The 23,879-nt window shown below is 36.5% G+C and overlaps 2 protein-coding genes and 1 pseudogene across 5 annotated transcripts in view; all 3 read right to left on the bottom strand.

Moving 5' to 3' along the window:
* Positions 1–2,336: 2,336 nt before the first annotated feature.
* LOC140335672 (UDP-glucuronosyltransferase 1A1-like) overlaps positions 2,337–23,879 on the bottom strand; it is a 38,020-nt gene continuing 16,477 nt past the window's right edge. For 2 of the 4 annotated variants that reach the window (XM_072418489.1, XM_072418490.1), the window contains exons 2-5: positions 6,629–6,760; positions 5,512–5,599; positions 4,723–4,942; positions 2,337–3,389 (exon numbers count right to left, since the gene is read on the bottom strand). In XM_072418489.1, the coding sequence (XP_072274590.1) occupies positions 3,095–3,389; positions 4,723–4,942; positions 5,512–5,599; positions 6,629–6,760 (735 nt within the window). In that variant the 3' untranslated portion in view covers positions 2,337–3,094. Of the gene's footprint in view, positions 3,390–4,722; positions 4,943–5,511; positions 5,600–6,628; positions 6,761–8,811; positions 9,812–10,794; positions 10,894–17,567; positions 18,475–23,879 lie in introns of those variants that run through there. The other 2 variants (XM_072418488.1, XM_072418487.1) reach the window with 2 other exon arrangements.
* On the bottom strand, positions 18,826–19,913 carry LOC140335675 (UDP-glucuronosyltransferase 1-2 pseudogene; annotated as a pseudogene).
* On the bottom strand, positions 20,374–21,775 carry LOC140334650 (UDP-glucuronosyltransferase 1A1-like). Its single transcript, XM_072416889.1, has 2 exons — positions 21,761–21,775; positions 20,374–21,298 (listed from the first exon to the last, which is right to left on the bottom strand). The coding sequence occupies exons 1-2, from the start codon at positions 21,773–21,775 to the stop codon at positions 20,831–20,833; spliced, it is 483 nt and encodes a 160-aa protein (XP_072272990.1). The 3' UTR covers positions 20,374–20,830.

The following is a 23,879-nucleotide window of genomic DNA, read 5'->3' as shown; positions in this document are numbered from 1 at the left end:
TATTTCACAAATCTGCAGGCTCAATATTTCCCATAGTACAATTTGCTTTAAACAATAAAATGTATGTTTACAAATAAACATGGAAAATCATTCTCAGAGCATTTTCCTTTAAAACATACTAAATATTTCAATGTTGAAACACCGAATACCGACTGTGCTACTGTGAAAATGCCCTCTCCTTTCTAGGTTACAGGTACCCTATTAGCCCCAGAGGTATTTTTAAATAGCAATATGCCTACATACTTTTGCATTTTAAATCTTTTAAGCTAGCTCATAAACTATATCCCTTCTACCCTATATTTTAAACTTTGATTTATGTCTATCATGGTTAATTTCCTAAAGATGCTGTTTTCTAAAGGAGCACTAGATGGCAGCATTGATACACATTCTGCATGTTGATTTTTGAACAGTAGAGGTTAATAGTAATGATGAATAGTGGCTACCATAAGATTGTAGACTTTTTACATTCATTCCCTTTTCTAACCTACTGAAAGTCAGGGTTTTCATAGGCTTATAATTTTAATGATGGGTCACTCAGGTAAAAACGGCTTTCAAATTTTAAAACCTAAAAATCATAATATTTTGGACGTTTCTGGAAGTGCTCTTATGTCCCTAATTATTCCAGGAGCAATGTGGAACCTATGGGGGCTACCATCCAGGAAAGATCTTTGGTTGATAATTTTTTCAGAAGATTATGTTTTAATAATTTTTCATTTCTGCTATTTAAAAAAAAATTAAAAAAAAGTTGTGCATATTTTTGTATTAAGTTTACACTGAGTTATTTGCACACATACCTGTTCAACCTTTACAAATGTACAAGCGTAGTCTCGATCCAATCTCCCCTGTTACCAACATTTGCCTATTGCTCTACTGAAATCAGTGATATATGACTATCAAAAATGTGGAGGTGTGATTGACAGCCTAAATTCAGCTTCTTTATGCTGTGTGAGAGGATACAGGATCAGGCCCAACAGTAAAATAACTCTCTCTGAAAGAAAAGACTAATGCAGAGTTTTTTTTTCATTGATTATACACCAGTATTATGTTTGATATCTCGCTAGTAGTCATATTTGGGAGTGTTTCCTTGGAAAAATAACACATTCAAAACAGCACTGCGTAATATGTTGGCGCCATATAAATCATATATATACTGGATGTATGTGTGTATGTTCCACCATCACTCAAAACCGCATGGAGACATTTCAACCAAACCTCCATACATGTGAGTGCATCAGTCATCTTTGTACAGCGCTGTGCTATATGTCAGAGCTATATTTGTATGTATATATGTCATCACTCGGAAATGCATCAACACATTTCAACCAAACTTGCTAGACATTAGACTCAGATTTGTGAGTGCATCAGCTGATCTTTGTACAGCGCTGTGGTATATGTCAGAGGTATATTTGCATGTATGTGTGTATGTATTGCTCAGTGACAGTGTGCCTTTTGCTTACATACTTTTTTTTTTTTTGGACTCTTGAATTTTCTGGCCTGTAATAATGCCTTCAAGAAAACGTAAGGCAATTGGCCGAGTGCAATCAAAGGCAAAAAAATGAAACCACACCGTAGACAAGAAAATCAGGACAGGAATAAAAGACTTGCCATGCTGCACAAGAGAGCTACTCTATCTAAAGCTTCAGAGACAGTACAACAGCATTAGACCTGACTACTTGAAATGAGAGAAAGAGCTACTACATCTAGAGCTTCGGAGACAGTACAACAGCGTGAGACCCGAGTACACGAAATGCGAAAAAGAGCCAGACGATCATGGAATGCACAACACTTTAGATTAGCATTGGAAGGATTCCACTATGATCCACATAAAGACTACTCGCCGCATGCAAGTGTTACTATCGGGAAAATGGAAATGGTTTGTAGATGCTGTCAAGCCAAGAAGTTTAAATCTGAGTCTCCTGGTATTTGCTGCAAAAAAGGCAAAGTCAAACTCTGGCAACTCGGCTAGTAATAATAATAATAATTCACATCAAGGGCTGAAATCATTAAACCACAAACCACCCTTGCTTACAAGAATTATAAATGTATTCAATTTCCAAAAAATAAATGTCCAATACATCTCCCCATCTGTTACCTACACTTAGATAACTAACCCCTTTTCCTTTGGACATTTACTCTAATGATCTCCTAAAATACTGTAGATAAGAGGTAGGGAAACACAGAGATCGAGTTAAACTTTCTGCTGATATAATGTATATATTCGAATATAAACCTAGGTAAATCATTTGCCTGAAAATACACGAAATATTTGGTATAAACCTAGGGCACAAACTGTAGTTGTCTCTGCTAACACTCAAAACAACAATCAACAAAAAGGCTGTAAATAAACACATCCAATTTTTAATACATTTGGTTAAAAGGCAAAAAATAAAATCACATGGTCTTAATCTGTGTATCTTCCTCATTTTTTCGATTTGTTTTCAAACTGCATTTAGGAAAAACATATTGGTAAAAAAATATTGATGAATACTCAAGTATACACATAACTAAAAGAAACAATAGGCAAACAATCCATATTTTTTAAAGCTGTACCAAAATGAGCATTGTATCCTGATTTGCTGCTGTAATTATCATGAAAATTATTCTCTAATATCATGGATCAGGCTAAAGTAGTAATAAATGACTTGGAAAAGGGCATTCATTTGGAATATATTACTAAATCATTATGACGTAACCCCTCTAAAATTAACAACGTAATAAACATAAAACTTAAAAGGCTCAATTTATTAATTATTTCCCCGTCAATTTCTCTGAAATTCGATGGTGGTGAATTCAAATGTGTATTTTTCTACAGGTCTCCTATTAAAACTATGACTAGTTCTGCCACCTAGTGGCCAATTATTATTAGTGCACAGCTGTCATAATAGGAAAGAAACTAATTTTATGAGCGAAGTGAAAGGTAAATAATTTATATACATTATATATGTGTATATATGTGTGTATATATATATATATATATATATATATATATATAATAGAGAGAGAGAGCCCAAAGTGTAGAACATGCAATAGGAAACTGAACATGAATGCCCCTCATTTTGTTATTCTAAAAAAAAAAAAAAAGAAATAGGTCACTTTATTCTTTTTTGGGCTTGGACTTCCCTCTGGAGGACTTCCTTCCACAGCAGCATCGATAAGTGAAAGCACAACATTTAATACTGATGAAAAGTGAGGTGACCAAGACTGCAAATAGGAAAGCAAAGACATCTATTGAATGATACTGAATCCAGTTTAAGTCGTGTGCAGCTGGGCGCAAGTGGGGAGCCCCTTTGTGTCTCATGACGAACTCTACCCAGTGCACAGCCAGATCCAGAGGGTGAATGGGTCTGTCTAGATGCAGAGCAGAAAGCCGCTGAATGTTTTCTTTGTAGCTAAAATAAATAGGAAACAAGAAACATGAGTTGCATAAACATTTTTTTCTATAGGGTAGAGGAAAGTAAAACAATCTAACAATCTTTTTTTGCTGTCTATGTACCAATAGGGAGATTTCCCCTCACATCTTGTCCCAGACATGTAACATGTAACAACAGTAAGTTGGAGGAAATTGTCCAAAGCAAGCTAAATTCTCCTCTGAAACAGTTGCCCTCGAACATGACCTCATTGGAAGATTTCCTTTTATGTCTTATCTTGTTTTAGAGACTGTAAAATGTTGAACTAACCTCTAACTCTGTTTCAGGGTAACAATGATCACCAGTACAAATTGAAGGGCCAATGTCCCCAGCAAAGACACGATCTAACCCTTCTCTGTTCAATCCAAATAGAAAAAAAAATACCCGAAGATACAACTTTAAATATCGATAAGTGGAACACAGAGCAAACAAAAATCAGTTTACTTCCACTTATTGGGTGTTAAGTTTTTGGCTACAGCTGATGTGAACAACCCCTGAAAAGGTTATGCAATGTCTTATAAGCCAGGACTAGTTCAGGAATTTTAAACATTTGTCTACGTTCTTAGACATGCGCAGCTATTTGATGGCAAAGCCTCGGGAGTCAGTGTACTATTTTTTTTAACAGCTTCTGTTAATTTTGAGTACATTAAAAAGTATTCTTTAGTTCAAACCTACTGAGTGCATGCATTTTAACAGACTAGGACCCCTAACAATGAACTAAAAGATACCGCTGTGTTCATGACACAGAGATTGCACTATTAAAAGAATGTATGGATTTTGGCATCACAATAAAAAGTGTCACCACCAGAAAGGGTTTGCCTAACTTTGGGTAAAAGTGGATGCTTTTTATATCTTTAGCCTGGAGCTTTGGACCACAACCATCAAACACAGCTTTTCTGCAATGCTGCTAGTTGTCACTCGCATTTGGGGTTTATTCAATAAAGAGTGATGGCAGCAAGATGCTTAAAACAAAGTGCAACAATGCCTAATAATTCTTCAAAACTTTTATACTTTTTCTGGTCAATCTGCTGGTCATTTGGCACCCAAAGAACTTTGGGCTTATTACCCAAGCCAGCTTATTGGGATGCAAAGGTAGTTTGAAGCAGGACAACTGCATTTCTAATACACCTGTAATGAATTCTAATGATCTCAGAAGCCTCTTATACTGCTTTTGCCCATTAAAGCCCATTGTTCAGATGGTGGTACATTATCATACCACTGTAATGATCTTTGAAATCTGAAATGCTTAATCAAATCTATTACTACAGACTGTGAAGATAGTAATGAAGTAAATGTCAATGTGTCATATTCATACCTTGGATTGTTTATCACAGCTGTGAGAGCATTGCTAAGATCTTCAGGTGTCATGTCTAAGACGTTTAGTGTGATTCCAGCTCCTCGAGACTCCATCCTTTTAGCGTTGTCCATTTGGTCACCAAACAGTGGTAACATGACCATGGGGACTGCATTACAAATACCTTCATAGATCCCATGTGAACCCGCATGAGTAATGAAGGCACGGGCCTTAGGATGAGCTGGTAAAAACAGAAAACACATTTTATTTATTGTGAAACTTCATTACAGTCAAAACGTAGGACCCATGTATGTTATCTAAGTGTTTACAGCTTGTATAATGTTCAAACCTCACAATAACTTTTAGGTATATGGGAAAATTGCATGTTAGCTATGAAGTCAGTACTGTGCCTCCCTGCCAGCCAAAAGGCTGCCAATCACTTTGGTGGAGGCAATAGGAAGGCAAGGAATTCAAGAACAGATGGGCCAAAGCAGTTGAAGCTTCAGTGTTATTACGGGAAGAAGAACTGTTTTTTGTTTTTCCCAAACTCTCTGAAAGTCACTGGCAGGTATGGATAGTTGTACTTTTGGTTAAAACCTAGTTTATCTTTAAGTCTTTAATACCAATACAGAACGTTATTATAAATACCAACAATATTATAAAGAACCACTGTAATATTGAAAAGAAAAATGTAAAGAATATTAGCAATGAATGCAGGAAGGAAGTGGCCAAAACAACAAATTTCAATGGAGTTACATATTTAAATAATGATATTAATAGTAATAATTTTAAAGTATTTAAAAAACATACCCAGCAAATCATTCTGTGGCAGCCACTTTACTAGGTGCGTGTTTTCACCCAGATTTGAAGGTGCTGTTCCTGTATACCTCCAAATAACCTAAAAGGAAAACACAGCAAATAAGCAATCTGCCAAGTCAAAATACAGAAAATTACATTTGTACTTTCAGATGTTATTTATATACATTCTATTTTACCTTTATCCTTTTTCATCTCTAGTAATAGACTCTAATAGCCCATTCTCTTATTGCACTGTATTCATATACAAATGTTATTACAGAATGTAATTGTGTGCCACAGTGCATAGATGGTTCAATTACTCATTGTTGTTCATTGAAACATGCATGCAAGAAGTAGGAAACTTATTGGCCCCATAGCAAAATTTTGGACCTGGACTTTAGCCTCTCCACAAGGAAAAGAAAAGCATATTACTTAACATATTTAAAAGAATCAGTGGACAGGTTAGAGACCTATACTGGGTATATTTGCATGTCACAGGTCACATACTGGCCTGTGTTTGTTTTGCCCCACCTGCTTTGGTCTGCTCCGTGTATGCTTGGTCAAGCTTGCACCCACCATTTGCAGTGCATTTTAAATTCCATCTGGCACTTATGTCGATTCCTCCTCCCCCACCACACCAACCCATACAGGTGAAGGTGAAATTGTACCAATGTACTTCAAATAGTATGAAATTCTCCTGTCACACTACAACAGTACTGGAAATAAACGGGAGAGGAACAACATATTTGATAATAGGGTTAGGTCTCCTGAAGACCCCAACCTGGTTCCTTGTCCTATAGCAAGTGCTATGGTTGCAACAGGAAGCCCTATGCCACTGTTGAGGCACTAACAAGGTGTGTTGGACTGCCTTTCACAGTTGGTACACTAACTTGAATTGTATGGAAAAAGTGGTGTTTGCATAACACAAAGATGGGCACTAAAGCTTACCACACACACTTCAGTCCAATCATCTAATGTTATTTAATCTACTAATAGCCTGCCTGAATCAATACAAACTAAATGAGTTGTTGACAACTAAATGAGCCTTAAATGTTTATCACTACACAGCATTAATCCAAAATCTAGTATATATTACTCTAGTTTAGGCACCAGGCTAAGAAATACTTACCATTTGAGGAATGGATCTTAAAGCCTCTGCTATGTCCATAGCCTTATGCATCGGGATTTCTGATACCATGGATCCGAGTGAGAAAACCACAAAGCCATGATCTCCAGAACTATTTACCAGCTTCTCAAACTCCTGAAGAGAGATACAAATTAAAAGGGACAGATGTGAAAGAAAATATAATCAAGCCTATAAAACTATTTGTACGATGTTTTAAAAGCTGGATTTAGATAGGACTGAGTACCATTTGATATTCATATCTGTTCAAGTCAACTGTATGTGAATAGACCAAGCTGATGCATGAAGCTCCTATATAAATCCTGTTTAATAATAATAATAATAATAATAATGAAGCTCCAAAAAAAAATATTTCTATCTATGGCTCCAGAGAGTCTTTAGAATAGGAAATTAATAAAATGTTTCTTCTTGTATGTTTATTAACATGAGGGTATTTACATGCCATTACAATAGCTATTAAAATCCAATAGATAGACAATAGGTATATTTGTAATACATTTTACTAAAATACTTTGTAATTCATTTTAGTTCTTTCAACCCAAAACCTTCCTGGTTCTCTTGGCCGTTAGTATTGTACATGATACTACACAGGTCTGTTATAGCCATTTAATGTGTACACTATTAGGACCTATTTATACCTAAACATTTCACATGTGTGTTTTAATGGATGTGCAGGGGTCTGCCTTAGTTTTATCTGTACTTTTTCACATCTGTGCCTATGTTGTGATAAAAACTAAAAAAAAAAAGGCCCAAAAAGTTAAAGCCCCTTCAAGCCCCTTGTTTTTTTAAACAATTACACACGCTGTTGGGGTTTCTTATGACAATGGTGACAAGTGCATTTAAATGAGGAAAAGCGACCAGACAGGCAGCACGATGGCTCAGTGGTTAGTACTCCGGCCCTTGAATCTCAGCCAGGACATTATCTGCAAGGAATTTGTATGTTCACCCTGTGTTTGCATGGGTTTCCTCCAGGTACTCCGGTTTCCTCCCACATGCCCCTCCAAAAAATTGACTTTATACCTTAGACGTTATTGACATATGACAGTTAGTGAAATAGTTGACTATATAACTATATAAGCAAAACATACTAAGTCTGCACTATATAAATACTGGCTAATAATAATAATGTTCTCTGAATAGGTAATGGTACAACATAGTCAGCTTAGCTATATATTACTATTTTCCTTGTTATGTTTTGCTAACCTAAGACAAAAGTGTTTGAATAAAAACTCAAACAAATACCTTTTCTTTTCTGAACTTGTTTTTTTTTTATAATGTGCATTTTAACATCTGTGATTTCATCATTATTTAATATGCATTTATAGCATCAAAACATTTAAGACCACGAATAAGTACTGAATCAGCATTTGTTGTATAAGGACAATGTAAATCTACACTAAAGTAGGCTCTCCATGAAAGAAAATGTTATTTATTAGTTCTATTATTACTACACTACTGCCAGATGTTTTTCCAGCACATAGGTCACATAACTTTATACTATGGCCCCATCTGTACAAATGCTGTAAGAATCATTATGTTTTAATGTCTACTCAGCTGAAATAAACTTTTTTTTTATATAAAGTGCAAAGTGCATATTTCAAACAGATATTTGACCCTACAGGACTGCTATGGCCACTCTTTTCAAAAAATCAGAAACTTAAGTATTTTATGTTTTTTTCAACATATTATTAGGCAGTGTGGTGTCAGGTACTGTATAAAATCCTCATTGTGAGTTAATAACAAAAAAGCAAACAAAAAAGAAAACTTTATGGAGTCTTCTGCAAGTCATACAAACCGCCCCCCCCCCACTTCAAGCTTCCATCCAGCACACAGCGAGCAGGGAAGCCCCTGTTCGTATCTAGGAGTCATCCGTATGTCCTTAACTCAGGGACTACTTATATATGCAAGAGTGCCTGATATTTTGCAAACATCTGTCCAGATGGAACAATTGGAAGAAGTCAGGTAACATTAAGGGTCAAGCCTAAAGACTATTAAATAGTTCCTAGCAGATACCAGCATGTAGTATGATATAGACTGGTATTTACAAAGTTTTTTTTTCAGGAACACGCAGAATATTTAAAACTGGATCATACATTTGGTAGTTTTCCATTTAGTACTTTCACAAACTTTTCGTAAACAGGTTAGTTATATAGAGAGAAAATGTCTACCTGGTTTAATGGCTTCCTGTTGACACAATTGATACCACCTATGAAAACCATGTTTGGCATTACAGGCTTTGGGTATTCAAAGACAAAGTCATATCTCAAGAGCCATATGGAAGCGCGACTAAAAAGGTCCACAGATGTCACATCTCTTTTCAGGAACTCCGAGGCGACTTGAGCGTAGGGGGAGTAAAGCATATGACATAGTGCATACTCAAGTAATCGCACTACAACATTCTTCACCCTCTGGCTGAAGTCCATATGGTCAGTGTAACCTGTGAACAACCTAGGTATGTAAGATGGTGGGCTAGGTGACTTAGAAGCTTCTTCATCCATTCCAAATGGTGTCCCACGCATGAAGTTCACAGATGGAATAGAGAGGTACTCAGCTACAATCTGTCCACAAGGAACAGCCGGGTCACTCAGCAAAACATCAAAATGGGCTTCTTCCAAATATTTGATAAGCGTTTCATTCTGAAGAAAAAGCTTGCAGGAAGTTAATAACCAGTTGGTTGAGTTAGTAACTCTCTCATACAAGGTCTTTATCGTTTGAGGGACTGTTCTATATTCAAACACTTCTTTGCTTACTTGTTTTACCTGGGCTTCCATAAATTCTTTGCTGAAAGGCAGATTATAACTTTGCGCTGGGAAGCCCAAATTATTAAGAAAAAGATTAGGTTCAGGAACAACCACAACAATCTGGTGTCCTCTGTTGGACAAGTTCTCCACCAAACCATGCATGCTGAGCCAATGGCTACCTTCTTGAGGTATTACTAGTATTTTCCCACTTTCAGCCTGGTTAATCACTACCAGAATAAAAAAGATTCTCAAAGAGAGAAACATGTGATTCTCCATAATTGAAGTACTGTATATTCACAAATCAACACAACAGCTTCTTTGGTACAATAATCCAGAAATAAAGACTTATTTTAGCAGTTCTAAAGTTTATTAGATCTGCTGGGATGTTCAAACTTCAGACAAAACCTGTGATTTCTGTGAAGTCCATCTGTAATAAAATGCATCAATAAAATATTGTAAATAATGTTTATGGTATGTGTCAATGTTATCCCACAGGAAATGACTGACAAAATGCATCGATATTTCTGTAAAATGTTTGAATGTTTATACAGTGTTGTTGATGTACCAAGTACAAATCGTTACAATTAATATACATTCAAAGACAATTTTTTTCTCTTCATTTTGGATAGCTCAGTGGTGGATTAAAAGCCAGTTGATCAGAATCCAGGAGTGTGGTGGGAAGAGAACACTCACAAATAATACATCAGCACACTACTGTCCTCTAAAAATGGCCAAATAATGTCATGTTTAGACTTCTTTGCTACAAATGCATTTGTAAAGTATGCATTTTTGTGCATAATTTAGGAGGAATAGTATATACCCACTTATACCCACTAAAACATGTTTTATGTGCTTAACTATTAACTCTAAAGGGTCTGCATTTTGGAAATTGCAGGTAAACTGCAGCAAGCGGAGGATGAAATTAGATACATTGTGCAGCATCTTGAACATTCAGAACAAGTCTGGCTAAATATGGCCAAATAATGTTAGCTGCTAGAACATGACCTGCATAAATAAAAATCTGTATAGCTTAAAGCTGCAGTGCATTAGGCACACACACCTCTCAGTGTATAGGCTTGATATAGTTCTGCACATACATATGGGTGCTATGTTATCCCCACCCAGCCAATGAAGAAGAATTTGAACACTGGGGAAGACCTGGTGATAATAATAGTGGCTGTAATGGAGCAACAGGGGCCACTGAAGCTTTTGCAGCCATGTGGAAAGGGGGCTTTGGAAGGTAAAATTGCTCATATGAGAGCAGACAGCAGATTTATTTCCCCTTCAAGGCTGCATAGAATGCAGTTTTATCCACTTATCTCTGATAGAGCTTCAAAAGATCTGCAACATAGCCTCACTGTTTAGAAGTCTCTCTGACCTGTTAGATATGCAATGCTTATCTGTACTTACTGTGCTTTGCTGTCTGCTTCTTGTTTGACTGAACTTTGTGCTGAACTGTATTGAACTTTAATGGCTTCATAGAGATCAGGTTAAATCATAAAACAACACTGTCAGCAAATCAGCATTGAGTGTGGGCAAGTCTCTAAAAAAGCAATAGACAGCAGCAGGGACCATAGAAAATCTGCAGAACTTCTCCTGCCATACTATTGTAGGAAAACAGCAGCAGCTTCCTACCATTGCTCAATAACAAATATTTTCCTGCAAAACACTCCCTGTCCCTTTCCCATTCCCCTCCCAGAACTCTTCAGCACCTCACACCCAGCTCTCCCTCCCTATGAGCAATAGGCACACTTTGATTTCAACTAAAACATTATCTTCACTTTTGCTCTGTTACATTGTTCCTCATTAAAATCTCCACTGGGCTTTGGCCTCCCAGATTTATAAGATTGGAAGATAGACACACACCTTTAATGCCCCATTATGTAGAACAAAATGAATATGCAAAATAAGAATGGTTAAACCAAAAAGTGCTGGAGGTGTGTAGGTGGCATAAGACTGGAGAAAAGTTGTCAATGGACCCTGAAAGATATTTCCTTGAACACTCTGTTACATTTAAAGGATCAAGCACAGTCATATATTTTAGACTGACACCAACCATGGCATTGAATACATGTTAGGTACATTGGCACCATGGTGGCTCAAACAATAGCACTCTGGCCTTTGCAGCTCTAGATCCCAGGTTAGAATCTCAGCCAGGTCACTATCTGCATGGAGTTTGCAAGTTCCTACCCATGCTTGCATGGGTTAACTCTGGGTACTCTGGTTTTCTTACCACATTCCAAAAAACATGCAGTTAGGTTTATTGGCTTCCCCGCAAACTGCCGTTTGACTGTATTATTGACATATGACTATGGTAGGGACATTAGATTGTGACATGACTTTGTAAAGCACTTCAAGCACAGCAAAATGACTGATTTTCTCTTTTTTGCTGAAAAATATGAAACACAAATGAGCTGTCAAGAGCTATAATGATCCTTTTTTGCCTGTAAATTGTTTCAACAAGAACTAAAATAACAGTCACTTGGGGGAATATAAGGATCAATATGGCAAATAAAATAGCCATCACAGCTGTTACCTCCTATTTATACCTAGTTCTGTTAATTCAAATCTACCCTGAAAAATCATTTTGCTCCTAATGTGCATAGATGTGCACAGCCATGAATCAACATGTCCTATCACTGATTTCAATGCAAGCATGTGCATTTACATCCCAGCTCTGAAGTTATACTTTGAAGTAGAACTAAACTGACTGGTGTAACTGTTTCCCAAAACAGTTCAATTTAAGGCAAGCCTCTGATGATAACTGTCACAGTTGCCAGGTTGCATATTCTAACTCTTGACTGAACTTTAAAGCTAAACATATGTACAGCAACATAGCCACTGAAGATCTAAATGGAGGCTAAGATGGCACCATCTTTACCTGTACAGTATGGAAGGGTTTAGTTCCTCTTTATTCAAATAAAGCTGTTTGACTAGGTTGAGGTACTTTATGTATGTATGTATGCTCCAGGAAAGGCAGTAAACATTCTGGCAGATGGAAAGATGAAAGGAACATGCAGCCACCCAGGAAAGAGATGGGAGGGTTCCTTGGCCAGCCGGTCTGGATCTTCATCTGAGCTGAAAGTCCAGGTATCCTACTTAAACAATCACCTGCATACTGATGGGAGTTTTCAAAGGGAAGATGGGTGCAGAGCTCCAGGAAAATCTCTGACTGTAAGTTACCACCATGGTTCTGAGCAAAGACTGTTTTGTGATATGTTTTTCATTAGTTAACCAGGAACTACGAAGTAAGTTGGATAGTCGTCCACCTGGGCTACTGTTTATTTTTTAAATTGACTTTGTACATTGGTGAAACTGTTCCTTGGATAAATATAAAAGGCTGACAGTTCTTTTGATCTGGACTTTGAGAAAAAAAAACTGTAAGGGCCTGTTCCAACAAATGTGATATGATAAAGCATGTGTTTACATGTGGCAATGTGCACTTGCATTAGTTTTTAATGGCACCCTACATAAGACCTACCAGTGCACAGACATACAACAATGCATGGCAACAAGAAGTTGAAAATCTTCTGTATGTTTGTAGAGTTGGATGCCATATACAAATATATATATATATATATATATATATATATATATATATATATATGAACCAGTGTACCACAACATTTTTTTTAAAGGTGCTTTATCTGGTCCTAGATAGTTGAAGCATATTAAATGTGAAGTGTTTTCTAAATATTACAAATGCACACAAAAAAAAAACATTTTGTTCACTTCAAATGTGCTTTGCATTCCAATACTAAGTCTATTGGTATGCAAAAACCTACTTGAACCAAAAGAAAGTCAACTGCAGGTCAAATGCACCAGTAAATCAATTCTGAATGATCTCAGAAGTGAAACAAATATTAAACCGATGCCATTGGTTTTGTTTTTAATTATGAACAGGTTTAGACCTACAAGGGAGCAAGCAATCCCACACATTTCCATGTGTTCTTGCCAGCCTCTCTGCTGCTTGCACTGCAGTGCTGGTTCCTATAAAAGCAGAATGTGCAGATTTAACAGGAGGCAGAAGTGAGTGGTGCTAGATTGCTTACTGCTGCCCCTATTTATTCTCCATTGGGCTGTTGCAGGAAAATGCTAAATGCAGCACCTTCCCTAAGGTAGTGGTTCACTGTAGTGAGATAGCAGTAACCACACCGCAGCTTTATCACTAGTTTGAACATAACTGTGTCTCTGCAGCTCGGAGCTTTATATCACTGCTGTCCCCTCATGGCACGCATAGCAAGGCACTGGGCTTTTGCCAGATCTGTAAAGTATAGGCCAATTCATACTGCAGGATGTTATAAACGCATGTTGTCTGCAATAATGCATTTTTATGCATATCTGCATGCAAATTTAGGGAGAAATGTTCTTCTGAAAACACATAGCAGTGCAAAAGACACAATGATTCCTTTATACATAAATCATTAATTTTAAAAATAAACAGGTTTATAAGTCCAGACTGTAGTTTTAGTTTGTACTCTTAGATTGTACTTATGATCAGGTAGGGCCCACTGCTCTCCATGTGTTATAGTTTTTACATGCTATGTAGGTTTGTCATCTGCAGACCATATTTATTGTACAGTGCTGCATAATATGTTGGCTCTAAATAAATATTAAATAATGATACACAAAGGCTATGAAAAAACTGTTTGTTGTCTTTGCAAAATGTTCCTCAATATAAACCTATACGTATCAGTACTACTTGGAGCTTTGAAAGTTTCTCCTGAAAAACATTACTGGTAGTGCAAATAAAACAGTACTCTGTACTGTCAGTACTAGCTGTGTAGGTGTAAGGTCAGAAACTCAAATAACATTTGAAGTTTGTACAGTTTACACGTTTCATATATTGCCTTCTAACAAAGATAAACTTTGCTGTTTAAATGAACTCACAGGTCACAAAAGTTTCCCAATAAACTGCTATCAGTGCATCCCTGACTTCCAGTTGGCTTGGCAGTTTCTTATCATATAAAATAAAAGGTGACATGTAAGTAATGTAGCAGCTTCATTATGACATGTAGCGGAACATAATTCACTCCACTGAATTATATGTATAAACATATACACTTGCTTAGTAAGTAACTATTTTAATTTTTATATGTTTATCATTGTAGAATAAGTTAATAACCTATATCAGTGCTGTGACAACATTACCAAAGTTCCAAGTTTATTGTACCAAAATTGGTGTGATGTTAACAGAAAAATGTAAACATACTTGAAAGTTTGCCTTTACACACCCACATCAATATCATTTTGATGGCGAACCATAGTCACCCTAAAGTTAAACTCTAGGCAGATATAAAAGGAAAAAAAAAAACAAATGCTTCTCTGCAATCATTATTGCATCGTTTATTTTATCTTTTATAAAGGTAATTATTTATATTTCAAAACCAGAATTCTCTGTAAATATGCACTTATGTCTATTAGTTTTCAAATGTTTAATCTAGCATTAAATAAAGTATAGATTTTGTATGCATTTGAATCTACTGCCAGTTTAAAGAACAAAATTTTACAATCAAAAATTTGTGAGAAGGAATAATTTAGGATCAAGCTTTTAGGACAATTTTGTATATAACTAACTGCCTGCAACTAACTAATCATTCATTTTAGAAAAAAACAACACTTTATAGTGTAGGATCATACTTACGGTGATTGTATTCATATAGCACTTGCAACAAGTTGAGAACTGATCATAATACATATCTTTTTTTTTTTTTTTTGCTCTAACACTAAATTTTTGAGAACAAGCTTTGGAGGGGGTCTTTTTTTTCTCAGTCCAAGCAGTACCTTTAGGTTGTACTCCTAGATTGTAAGTATGATCAGGTAGGGTCCACTGTTCTCCAAGTGTCATCATTTTTACGTGCTGCAGGTTTGTCATCTCCAGTCCTTTTTTTTTTGTACAGTGCTACTAAATATGTTGGCTCTTTATATATATATATATATATATATATATATAAATAATGAAACACAAAGACTAAGAAAATGTTTAAGAATCAAATATTATTGTGTGTGTGTTTTACCCCAGAGAATATTGCCTGAATTAATTTTCTTAATATAGGCTCATATGTATCAGTACTGCTTGGACCCCATGGTTAGATCTATTGAAAGTTTGTCCTGAAAAAAAGTAACTGTTAGTGCAAATAAAAAAGTATCACGGATAGTACTCAGCTACGTGGGTGTTAGATCAGAAACTCAAATGACATTTGTAGTTTGTACAGTTCACAGGTTTATTATAAATCCTTCTAACAGCTAAGATAAACTTTGCTGATCAAGTTAGCTCACAGGTCACATTCCCTAATGAACTGGTATTATCAGTACATCACTGACTTCTCTGACTTAGCAGTTTTTATCATGAAGGATAAAAGGCGACATAAGTAAGCAAGGTAGCAGCAGAAGATACACAGTTACATAGTTAGTCAGAATAAAAATGTCTATTGAGGTCAATCAATAAATCACTAACAAACACACTAGAAAACCTGCGTATTCTGAATAGAAAACTACTGGTGGATCCAGAGGAAGGCACAAAAACCTTTAAAAACATGGTTGATTTTTCTCCAACAGGGGAAGGCAATCAGATGTTCCCTGAATCAACAGTAATTTTTGTCATCTCTTTTAAACTTTATTGCCCAGTTATATTCTGTGCTTTCAGAAAAGCATCCAGCTTTTTCTTAAAACAATATATTGAACATACTAAAACTACTTCATGGGGGAGCCTATTTCCCATTTTCACAGACCTTACTGTCCACGCATAGGCTGTTGTTCAATAGACACGAGTCATGCTGCTACTACAATTCCCCGCATTACTTTCGTCTATAAGATTTGCGAGGCCACGCATAGGCAGAGAGGTTGCTGGTCTATAGACGCGAGTGATGCCATGAATTGTATTAGCGGCATCACTCGTGTCTATAGAACAGCAGCTTAATATGAATTACAGCTTGCCCGCCTTTACTACAGATTGCAGTAGCAGCGGGCCAGCTGCAATTCATATTAAGAATTCTTTTGGGGGCCAAAAAAGGACGTTGGGGGCCAGAGTTTGATACCCCTGATGTACAGCTTCACATAATATGTTGTCACTATATAAATACTGTTCAAAAATAATAAAGTGAATCATTGTGAAGTGAGTTTTCTATATGGATCATTTATATATTTATGTAGGGTGCTCATATTCCCCCTAAACACCTCTTCTCAAGGAAGAAAAGATTCAGTTCAGCTAATCTTTGACCACAGCCTGCCCCTACGCAAAAAAAAAAACCTGCTCACGGTTTATTGTCTGTAAGTTTTAGGTATGCTTTAAAAAAAGAGTAAGGTTTTCCTTGTATTTAAGTAGAGTCATTTTATTGGCTAATCTACCGTGCCTCTTCTTGTTTATCTACAAATCCTAATAGTTAATAAGAAAACTAGTGCAAAGACACTATAAAGTCATTTGATTTCATCCCTGCTTATACTTCCATACGTCCATTCACTATCCAACATTTTTTTACTTTCAAGTGTAAAGCAACCGATAACTATTTCCTTTCTCAAGCATATCAGTACTGATGTTTGGTGGGTGGCCTCTCAGCCACACAACTGTACCACATAGGGGTTGGTAAAAATATAGGGGGATGCACATATATTGCATTAGGAAGATCCTAAAGATGCCTTAACTTAAAACACAGAATTAGGTATAAATGAAATTAAGTTTGATGTTCCACAATAAATAATATGATATCTTCAGTAAACTGTTAACACATTTTCCAATATGTAGTTTTATGTACCCATGTCATACTAAGTATACTGCTGAAAATGGGAATTCAGTTAATATCAGGATCACCATAATATACTCCATTGTAATTTTTTTGCAGCATAGCATCATCCCCCACTACAAAAACTCAGTTGCTGACTGGAGAGCACTGTCTTGAGCCCCTAGCACAAAATGAAGTCACACATGAACAGTGTGAATACGACCTAATTGCTAATGTGACTACACTGGATTAGAACATCTGATCAGCTGATGCTACTTGATTTTTCAATGTTGCAGAATTCAGCTATATATGTTTCTTGTCTGGTAAAACAATGTTCCTTGGAACAGAAATGTCTCAAATGGAGCCCAGGATAACAGTATTTTTAACATTATCTCATTCTATCAAAAAAAAAAAAAAACCCAATATGAGACATGTAAATAGAAATGCAAAACCCAAAATATCTACCTGGTTTAGCTGCTTCCTATTGGCACAGTGGATCCCTCCAATAAATACCATGTTTGGCATAAAAGGTCTTGGGAATTCAAAGACATAGTCATGCCTAAAGAGCCAGATGGAAGCCCGACTGTAAAGATCCACAACTGTTACATCCCTGTGCAGAAATTCTGATGCCAGTTGAGTAAAAGGAGCATAGAAAACACGGCACATGATCAGATCAACAACTGATAAAAGAAAGTTCTTCACTCTTTCATTGAAGTTCATATGGTCAGTGTATGAAGTTAGGAATCTTGGCACATAGGAAGATGGGCTGGGAACCTGGGTTGCTTCCCGGTCTGCCCCAAATAAAACCCCTCTGAGGAAGAACACAGTTGGAATAGATAAATGTTCGGCTAATATTACTCCGCATGGGAAGACCGGATCAATCAGAATAGCATCAAAGTTGCGTGTTTCCAGATCCTTGATATGACTTTCATTATAAAGAAGATTTTCACATCCTGCTACATAAACTTTTGTCATACTCATCATTCTATCATACATAAGCAATGTACTCTGTAAGACAGACTTCTCTTCAAACACTATGTTGGTAGAGTCTTTTATCAATGATTCAATATAATCTTCAGGGTAGGGAACAGAAAAAGTTCTCACTGTAAATTGGTCTAAATTCTTGAACTGTAGGCTGACTTCAGGCACAACCACAACAATTTCATGACCTCTGTGGGACAGCTTTTCCACCACACTTCGCATACTAAGCCAATGACTTCCATCTTGAGGTACAACTAACAGCTTCCCACCTTCATTCAGTCTAATTGTCTCCAAAAACAGAAGAAATCTAAGAATCTTGCCACAAAATGCCAGAGTACTCATGTCTGTATCAGAAGAACCATGAGATTGATTCAGTTCTACTTCACATGAATTTTATGCCTACCATTAAGTACTCTGTAATACACTCCAATTCCTTATCAGTTAACATACAATGACCTTTGCTATTTAGTTAATCTTTTTTAGGTAGTTTCACATTATCTGTTTAGTTTTTAACTTTCCAACTACAACATTTCTCAAGGTGCACTGATACATAGTTGAGAACATTTGCTGGTAATAGAAAACACTCTTGAACAGACACAAAAAGGCATTAGACTTTGAGAGAAAAGGTGGTGCTACAAAATCTGCTTTTCATTGTTGTCTTCCTCTCTGGTAAAACAATGTCCCTTAGAACAAAATTGTATTTTATGGAGTCCAGGATAACAGAGGTTTTATAATTTCCCATTCCATCAAAAACAAAAAATGCTTATAGATACACTATAGAACATACAAATAGCAATACAATACCCATAATATCTACCTGTTTTAGAGGCTTTCTATTGGCACAGTTGATTCCTCCTATAAATACCATGTTTGGCATAATAGGTCTTGGAAGTTCAAAGACATAGTCATGCCTAAAGAGGGGGACTGATGCCCAGCTGTAAAGGTCCACAGCTGTAACTTCCCTCTGCAGAAATTCTGATGCCAATTGGGCAAATGGAGTATAGAAAGCACGGAACATAATCGGCTCAACAAATCGGAATAGAAAGTTTTTCACTCTTTCATTGAAGGTCATATGGTCAGTGTATGAAGTTAACATACTCGGCACATAGGATGGTGGGCTGGGAACCTGGGTTGCTTCTCGCTCTGTCTCAAATAAAACAACTCTGAGGAAAAACACACTTGGAATAGATAAATGTTCAGCTAATATCACTCCACATGGGAAGACCGGATCAATCAGCATAGCATCAAACTTGCCTGTTTCCAGATCCTTGATAAGAGTTTCATTATAAAGAAGGTTTTTACATCCTGCTATATAAAACTTTGTCATATTCATCATTTTGTCATACATTAGCACTGCGTTTTGTACACCTGTCCTTTCTTCAAATACTTCTTTGCTTGAGTCTTTTATCATTGATTCAATAAAATCTTCAGGGTAGGGAACAGAAAAGGTTTTCACTGTAAATTTGTCAAAATTCTTAAACTGTAAGCTGATATCAGGAACAACCACAACAATTTCATGACCTCTGTGGGACAGCTTTTCCACCACAGTTCGCATACTAAGCCAATGACTTCCATCTTGAGGTACAACTAACAGCTTCCCACCTTCATTCAGTCTAAATATTCCCCAAAACAGAAGAAATCTAAGAATCTTGCCACAGAATGCCAGAGTACTCATGTCTGCATCGGAGAAACCACCGACGTGATTCAGTTCTACTGTATATCTATAAGCACACTGTAATGCACTCCTTCCTTATCAGTTAACATTCAATGACCTTTGTTATTTAGTTAAACTTTTTCAATTAGTTTCATAATATATAACAGTCTTTTAGTTGGTGACTTAACTAAATTTCTCCTAATGCATTGCTATAAAGTTGAGAAAATTTGCTGATAATAGAAAATGAATCATATTAATAATAAGGAGGTCAGTTCTGATTGTCATGGTTTCCTTTTCTGTCTGACATTTACCTAATAATGAAGAGTAGGCATTGGCATAACTAGGAATGATCAAGAAAATACATGATTTTGAAAACATTTTGTTAAAAAGATGGCCAAAACACAGGGTCAAAGGAACATACTATCACTAAAGTACGAAAATCACTTGAGCACAGAGGGGCATTGGAGTGCAAAGGGTCATTGCAGTACACAGGTATGAGCATAAAGGGTTACTGAAGTACAAGAGTCATTGGAGTGCAAAGAATCACTAAAGCACAGGGTCATTCCTGTTTTTTTACTGATAACTTTAGTCAAATAATAATTGATGGCTCCTATAAAGACCCTGTTTGGGATAATGGGTATGCTTTTCCTTTTAAAACTTCAATAAAGATAGAATTAATAATTTAATAGAATAGAATTTAAAAGAACATAATTTTCCCTAATGAATCCTGGAATAACAAAAAGCTAAATAAAAGGTTTGGTTGTAGATACAGTATAAAACATACAAGTGGCAATCAAATACCCATTATATCTAACTGGTGGAGAGGTGTCTTTCTTGCACAGTTAATTCCTCCAATAAATATCATGTTTGGCATATTAGGTCTTGGAAATTCAAAGACATAGTCATGGTTAAAGAGCCAGATCAAAGCCGAGCTGTAAAGGTCCACAGCTGTAACTTCCCTATGAAGAAATTCTGATGCCAGTTTGGCAAAGGGAGCATAGAAAACACGGCACATGATCAGCTCAACAAATCTTAACAGAAAGTTTTTCACTCTTTTATTGAAGGTCATATGGTCAGTGTATGAAGTTAAGAGTCATGGCACATAGGAAAGTGCACTAGGAACTTGGGTTGCTTCCTGAACCATCCTAAATAAAACCCCTCTGAGGAAGAACACACTTGGAATAGATAAATGTTTGGCTAATATTACCCCACATGGGAAGACCGGATCAATCAGCATAGCATCAAACTTGCGTGTTTCCAGATCCATAAGACCTGCTATATAAAACTTGGTCATATTCATTAATCTGTCATACATAAGCACTGCATTCTGTACAGTTGTTCTCTCTTCAAATACTTCTTTGGTATAGTCCTTTATCAGTGATTCAATATATTCTTCGGGGTAGGGAACAGAAAATGTTCTTACTGTGAATTGGTCTAAATTCTTGAACTGTAAGCTGATTTCAGGAACAACCACAACAATTTCATGACCTCTGTCGAACAGCTTTTGTACCACACTTCGCATACTAAGCCAATGACTTCCATCTTGAGGTACAACTAACAGCTTTCACCCTCATTAAGTCTAATTGTCTCCAAAAAAAGAACAAATCTAAAAATCTTGCCACAAAATGCCAGAGTACTCATGTCTGTATCAGAGGAACAACACAATTGGTTCAGTTCTACTTTACAAACATTTTATACTTACCTTTATGTTCCTTGTAATCCATCCAATTCCTCATCAGTTAGCAATAAATGACCTTTACTAGTTAGTTAAACATTTTTAGGTAGTTTCACAATATTTGGCAGCCTTGCAGTTGGAACATAATAACTAAATTTCTACAGTAGAATTTTTACAAAGTTGAGAAAATTTGCTGATAAGGGAAAATATGTGTATATTCATATTTAAAGAATGTTTCTGAGTAAATTCTTATTCATATAAAGACACAGAATGGCATACAGCTTTGTAAGGAAAAGACAGTTTACCCAAGGGAATATTGAAAAGCACAGTTTACAAGCCACAGTTTACTTTTCTGTCTGACATTGTCCAAGAGGCATTAACTGAATAGTGAACATTAGCATAAATAGGAAATTTTGAGCAAGTATGCGGTTCTGCAAAAGATTTGTTAAAAGGGTGGCCAAAACACAGGGTCACTGGAGCACAATATCATTGGAGCACAAGGTACCTGAAGCACAAAAGGGCACTGGAGAACAGAGGGTAACTGGAGCAGAGTCACTGGGTGCGTTTAAAATGGCTGAGGGCACTGCAATGGATGCTGGGAGTAGCATGACTGATACCCTTTACAAAAAAAATGTGTTTCTCCATTTTTGGTTACAATGCAAATTACAAATTGCAAAATACATATTTTGGGAAAATGTTTTGTTCATCCATAGTGAGAAGTACTCCATATAGGCACATTGACAACATTAACATTTTTAGAGAGGTGTTACCATTTACTTCATATATTAACCTGGAAAAGGGGTGTTTTGCCTGGAGTTACTTTTTAAGACTTGACATGCTGGTTGGTAAATCCATTATTGTTTTTACTGATAACTAATAACACAACTGTTATAAAACTAGTTGCATTAACAATAAAGCACAGTAAAAAGCATTGCACCTATATGAGTCAAAGGCTTTCTTCTAACACAGTTGATTGCGCCTATAAAGACCATGGTTGGCATATTATGTCTAGGAAATTCAAACATAAAGTCATATCTTAAAAGCCAAATAGAAGCTCTGCTAAAAAGATCCATAACTGTGACTTCCTTTTGCAAGTAGTTTGAAGCTAAATTAGCATAAAGAGCATAAAATATGCAGCTTACAATATGCTCAACATAATTTATTATGATGTTTTTGACTCTCTGAATAAATTCCATATGGTCTGTGTACATAGTGAAGAATCTGGGAACATAGGATGCTGGAGTTGGAGACTGTGATGCTTCCAGGTCTGACCTCTTATAAAAGATACAGAAGGTATTGAAAGATGTTCAGCAATTATTTCTCCACATGGTTTCTAGCCATGGCCTAGGGCGACATAGACACAAGAAGGTGCGCATAGACCTTCCAATTGCACTGTTCTAGAAGGTAAAGTGCTCCATCTCTATAATCTGGGAGTAAGGCTAGGTACACACGTGCAATAATTATTGTTTGAAAACGAACGATCAGCGATTATTCACGATTATTTTGAACAATCGTATTGTGCACAATTCTGTACATACTGTAACGATACGATCATTCAAAATAATCCACCAATAATGTACACACTTTTGAAACGATGCAGGAAATGACATGTACAAGAGAAGATGTATCACAGAACAATCCACGATCACTAAACAACTGTACACACAATAGATTACGAACGATCGTCGCCCAATCAAATCCGCCGGGACGTTCGTTCGTTTCCAGCGAGACTCCTTGTTCGCCGGCATCGTTGACCAGTCATTGTGCACTTTTTTTGTTAACAATTATCAAATGGTCTGTCGTGGTGATGTGTTCATGTGTATGCAGCCTAACTCTCCCTTTTCTTTCTCTCCCTCTCCTTTTTACATTTTTGTCATTGGGAAGGATCTTTCATGATCATTTCCAAGACAAATGATTGAAAGAAGAATGAATGAGCGCTGTACAGACAGCTCCATTATGCTCCCTGGAGATGGGAGAAAGAGCGGCACCCCGCTGCGCTCTCCTCTCTTCACTTCCATTGCCCTCATTTGTCTTTTGTCATTCATGGATCCACCAGGATGGATCCATAAATGATGTCAGACGGCCTCTGTACACATGTCAGATTCTCGTCTAAGACAAGCCCTGCGACTGTTAAACACAGATAAAGAAGGGGTACAAGTAAATAAAGATTTACTTAATCAATTTAAGTGTCTGTTTAAAGTTCCACTATAAGTAATATTATATTCCCAGTGAACTGTTTAAACATTTTCCAAATTGTAGCTGGAAGACCCATGGCACACTACTTATCCTCCTAAAAGCAAGAATTCCACGTCGTCAAGATTACAGAGTGTATATGTACCTGTTTTGTATGTGCTGCTCCCTTTACATTTTTTGCTGCAAAGCATTACTCTCTCACTGCCAAAACTGAGTGTCTGACAAGGAGGAGTGATAGATGAATGCACAGTGTGAGCACAGCCACATCAATTCT

Source organism: Pyxicephalus adspersus, chromosome 7, assembly GCF_032062135.1.
Source record: "Pyxicephalus adspersus chromosome 7, UCB_Pads_2.0, whole genome shotgun sequence".
NCBI classification, from domain to species: domain Eukaryota; kingdom Metazoa; phylum Chordata; class Amphibia; order Anura; family Pyxicephalidae; genus Pyxicephalus; species Pyxicephalus adspersus.
This window is presented reverse-complemented; position numbering and strand designations above follow the sequence as displayed.